The following is a 5027-nucleotide window of genomic DNA, read 5'->3' as shown; positions in this document are numbered from 1 at the left end:
CTATCGTTGCATTTTTCTTCTTCGCCATTATTTATATGTAAATGTTAATATGTTCAACTGCAAGTAATGATGGAAATATACTGCAGTGCACTTTCACTGGCCAATGACTATTATATTTAGGTTTGTTAGGTATTTTGTACCTATTGGTTTTAATTTTATTGTGTAAGTGTACGCAAAAGTATGCAAAATGTATTTTAATTTTCAATAATCAAACGATGAATTCAAATAGCAAAAAATACAAAAGCAGCATTGTTATCATTACATTCCGGCCATCGTCCTATGAAAAGAACAAGTGCCGTGTGACGCTCTGAAACTACAAATATGGCGCCTCGTTTCCAGTGTTTAGGCGCCAGCTAGTGTCCAATTTCCAGGTGGAGGCTAATGGATTAACTATCGATCACAGAGCAGGAGTTGGACATCTCAGCCTACGGCACGGGTGAGGCACGATATAGCTAGAATGAAACGAATGTAACGTTAAAACAACACCCTCCCAAACTGTAGTCCTTCCAAATGGGTCACGTTGTGGTTTTTACTTCTTCCAGCCATCCATTTTCTGAATTAATTGCAAACGTATGCTATGGCAATTAGCTTAGCATCTAGACAGGTCATTAGTAAATGAAAGAAAAGTAGCACGTAGTTTATCAAATACAACGCTATTAATAATCTGGTTAATTTGTGAAGTTTAACGGTAGGTGTGTACTGGTTCGTGAAGCGCCAGAAATTAAGTAGCAAGTTACGCTAAGGTTAAGATAAGTTGATCTATTTGAGGCCGTCGTTATCAAATTGGTCTCTTTTCAATTCCAGTGGTTAGTATCTGTCAAAATTATTAAGAAATGTATTTCAACAGCTGGAGATAAAGCATGAATTTCTAGTCTTAAGTTTTAATGTAGTGAATTGGGGGGCAGACGGTCAGGGGACTACTAGAGAAGGTGTGGTCGAGTTTTTACATTTTTGTTGTTTTAAATTGTTGACTCTGAAAAGTCTTACAGTTACAAGGCATTAAATTGTCTCAAATAAATCTATCAACCGTCATAAAAATGTGCACATGAATAAGTCTTCTTCTTAAAAAATACTGAATGACTCAAAACATCAATCAATAGTGGATCCAACCCAACAAAATGTGTTTCAGTCGGGACTGAGAAGACGCATGTCATTTACAGTATGTAGGCTACTGTAGCAATAGGACAACATTACTCATAACTCGAAGTGCAATGATTAATCAACAACAAATTAATTTTCAAGATAATCGATAAATATTTTTGTCAGTTTGTCATGTACTGACATGAAGCTGCTTTTATGTAGGTTTCAAGATGTCTCAACATCCTACAGATTTTGTGGATGGAACGAAAGAAGCTCGGGAGAACATCTATAGCGCCAATGGTCCAAATGTTCCGGTTCCGTGTTTGTTTGAAGAACCGGCTGTGTCCATTGACTACCCATCTGCCGTCACTAGAACCAAGAGAAGCACAAAAACAGTCAAGCCAAATGTTACCAAGCCACAACATGTGTTTAATGGATATGTGAACCATGTTGAGGACAAGGCTAACAATGCAGCACCTGCAAGGTCTAAAAGAAAACAAAGAAGAACATTTTCCCCTGCAGGTGGCATCTTGGTAAACGGGATTGCTAGCGATGCCCGCGTTTTGCAAGCAGCAACAGAACCAAGCTTGCTTGTGGCACCCAGGATGAAAAACAAGAAAGTGAGGTAGGGCTGAATAATTTATCATTTTCTGATGGAAACGCGATCATGTAATTGCCAACGGGTTTTTTTCTTGTGTGTGTGTGTTTTTTACTGGTAATTGAGAAGCAGTGCATTAGCGTAACAGGTAAATTGAGTTCAAATCGATTAGTCTTTTTGGAGAGTGTGATGTGCAACGACTTGCTAAAAAGGACAATGTTACAATAAACAGATTATATTTTATATTTTTTAGAAAATTGCCAAGATAAAATGTAATTGTAAAAAAAAAAACAACAACAAAAAAATAACATTATATTGGGGTAAATACTGTTATCAGGATATAAAATTGGGTAATTGTTATTATCGTACTGGAATTTACGTGATCATACATTCAATTAAAATAGTTTCTTAGTCCATTTTAAAGTTCTTTTTGTATTTTAAAAGCGACATCTGTGACTATCTAAGGTTAAGTTGAACAAAATTGCAAAACGATCTCTAAAACAATGTTAAATAATAAGAAAAACTAATGAATGTATTTGGAAGTGTTCATCCTTGCATTATTAGCGTAATAGCTTTAAGTGCTGTAATTTTCTATCATGTTTGTACTGAAGCATGATTCGAAGAAAATTATTAATTGAATTGAAAATGCAAAATCTGGGGGGAAAAAAGTCACAATTTGTTCTTTTCCTGAAATCTTACATGCATGAAGGCGTAAAAAAAGGAGACAGGTTCGTGACAGCCACTTTGAGGACACTCGATGTGTTTTAAGGTAAGTCATTCCTATGAGACCTCACATGGTAGGGCAAATAAGTGGTGAATAAATAAATACAGTGGTGCCTTGCGATACGAGTTAAATTCATTTTGTAACAAATGTATGTATCTCAAAACATTAGAATCTCAACTCATCCCTCATCAATGAAATCAGTAGAAATGCAATTAATCCATTTTCGCCCTTCCGAAAAACGCCCAAATTATTATTATTATTTTTGTCAAGTATTTAATTTATCAAGTAGGGCTGTGCAATTAATCAAATACGATTTTGATTATTTAGCCTCCACGGTTACAAAATTGCCACCATGAGCATGTTTTTATAATCTAACATAGATTATTATTAATTCATTTAAACATACATAAAACATTACATTACATACATTAAGTTTTGTTTTTAGTATGTACTATATAAATTAATTATATTTGTAAATATTACCTAGAAACAAGATTTTAATCACAAAATAACTTAAGTTTTATTAAGTTACAGCTAATTTATGTTTTTAAGTTATCCATACCCAAAAACAAGTATAGTTCAATTTAATCAAAAGTTATTAGTACAAATTACTTATAAAAGCATACAACGTTACACCAACTTAAAAAAGTTAAGTTGGGACTAGTTTTTCAACACTTTGAGTATTGTGTACTTAAGCTATTCAATTATTATGAACGTTGGGGTTTACAGTGATTTACGTGAGGAGGAAGACTGGGAACAAGAATGTGAAGCCAACTTGGAACAAAGATTTTCAGTCCAACCTTATGGTAAGTATTGTTTCCCCTTTGTATTATTAACTGCCTCTCATATTTGTAATTTTAACTGTAATGCCGACTAATGTGGACAAAGTAGAAGTACAATTTATTTGTTTTCTGTGCTATCGTAGTTCCTCAAATAGCCTCACGCTAACAATGTCAGTTTCTGCATTTAGTTTTTTTTTAATTTTATTCTTGACGTTAATTGTTTCCCCATTTAAGTTTTGTCGTCACTCGATAGACGGAGGATAGTGGTTTGCATTTGCTGCACGGCTAGTAGACAATAAGCATGGATTCTATCCACCAACCTTAGAACTTCGAGTTGGATATGCTAACCACTTGGTCACTGTAAAACCTAGCCAGCCCCCCAATGACTGTTTGGAAAACATTTTGTGCTCCTTTTAGGTCCAGAAGATGTGTTTATGTCGGCTTTTCAAGATTTAACATTGGAACAAGGGATTGACATGCCTTACACAGCCAGTTACAATCCAGCCGAACACCACCCACGCCCACTCCTGTTGGACTTCACCAGCATTGCTACCGAGCCTGAACAGTTTGCAGATGCTGATGAGTAAATATAAAAATACATACACAAAATACAATAGTTTGATTTTTTATTTTTTTTTTTTTTATCATGTTTTTACATTCCTGTTTTATATTTGTTTTTGGTGTGTTCATTTTTTTTTTTGTGAACTGAAGGTTTCTGGTTTTATTCAGTTTTTGTAACATTTTAGTAAATGCTTTTAATTTTCATTACTATTTTTTTGCAGTTTATTGACTGTTGAGTTTTTAATCCGAACATTAGTTGCCGTTTGATTTCTGTGCAGTGTACATTCAATGCATAATGCTGCATATGCAGTATGATACAACTAAAACAGTATACTGTGATTTTCGTGGTGCTGACCCACTTTTTCAGTTTCATTTTCATAACCCAATAAACGAAATGTTCTGGAGCACAAAACTTCCTTCACCAGTTTGTTTGGGATCCTGTTGAAACTGGAGTGTTTGCTGTAGCGATGACATTGGTTGGCCACTTGATGGTACAGTTGTAGCAGCTTCTTGTTATTTCCTGGCAGCAATGGGAGTTGAATGAGTTCATTTCCAAGGACTCCCTCGCTTACTGACTGCATTTCTCCCTGGAGTTTCATTCATGAAGCACTTAATGCAGACAAGGCAACTGTTATCGTGCCAATTAAAGATGTTTTTAATGATTATAAATACCCTTTAAGTCCACAATTGTCATGTTATTTAATGGTGAAATCCTCGACCTTGTGTTGTTATTCAACTCATTCTGTATTAGATGCAGTAAGTGTAGCTCACATTGAGCTCACATTTTCATCAAATTCAACAGAATTTGTATGACCACGTTATGAAGTGGGATAAACACCATGCTGTCCAGGAAATAATGGTATATAATATACAACAACAATTGGGTGATTTTTTTTCTCTCACCCCCCTGTCTATTTATAAAAAGACAGAAATTATTCATGTTGGTACTCAAGGATGCCATAAAAAATGCCCAATCAAAAATGATGAAAGACAGATGTATTTGTAATGTTAAATTTTTGTTATTCATTTATATTATTTTATTTATTTGGGGGTAAATGTCTGTAGAAATAAAGAACTCTACATAGTTCCCAAGTACTTATGGTAATTAATTAAATAAATTTGAGTCATTATGATATTTTTAAAAGTATGTACAGTTGTGCTTTAACTTATGAGCGCACTGTATGATAAGAAGGTTTAATGACTATAAAATCTAAAATATGGTGGCAATTGTTTTGATATTTTCAGAAGTTAATGTTGACATGCGTAGAGATGTGCATGTCAA

At 34.4% G+C, this 5027-nt stretch overlaps 1 protein-coding gene across 2 annotated transcripts; it reads left to right on the top strand.

The window, feature by feature from the left end:
• Nucleotides 1–305: 305 nt before the first annotated feature.
• Nucleotides 306–4173, top strand: LOC144055340 (uncharacterized). Of its 2 annotated transcripts, none has more exons than XM_077571242.1 (5): nt 306–436; nt 1303–1705; nt 2388–2447; nt 3132–3208; nt 3602–4170. In XM_077571242.1, exons 2-5 carry the CDS (start codon nt 1311–1313, stop codon nt 3769–3771), a joined length of 702 nt encoding a protein of 233 aa, XP_077427368.1. In that variant the 5' UTR covers nt 306–436; nt 1303–1310; the 3' UTR covers nt 3772–4170. The 2 variants fall into 2 exon arrangements, with proteins under 2 accessions (XP_077427368.1, XP_077427369.1); XM_077571243.1 differs by having other exon boundaries at nt 344–436; nt 1330–1705; nt 3602–4173.
• The last annotated feature ends 854 nt before the right edge of the window (nt 4174–5027 follow it).

Source organism: Vanacampus margaritifer, chromosome 7 (assembly GCF_051991255.1).
Source record: "Vanacampus margaritifer isolate UIUO_Vmar chromosome 7, RoL_Vmar_1.0, whole genome shotgun sequence".
Taxonomy (NCBI): domain Eukaryota; kingdom Metazoa; phylum Chordata; class Actinopteri; order Syngnathiformes; family Syngnathidae; genus Vanacampus; species Vanacampus margaritifer.
This window is presented reverse-complemented; position numbering and strand designations above follow the sequence as displayed.

Coding starts and splice junctions, on each gene's coding strand:
- LOC144055340 (XM_077571242.1), top strand. CDS start 1,311: ATGTCTCAACATCCTACAGATTTTGTGGATGGAACGAAAGAAGCTCGG. Junction 2,448..3,131: donor GACACTCGATGTGTTTTAAG/GTAAGTCATTCC, acceptor TGGGGTTTACAG/TGATTTACGTGAGGAGGAAG. Junction 3,209..3,601: donor ATTTTCAGTCCAACCTTATG/GTAAGTATTGTT, acceptor TGCTCCTTTTAG/GTCCAGAAGATGTGTTTATG.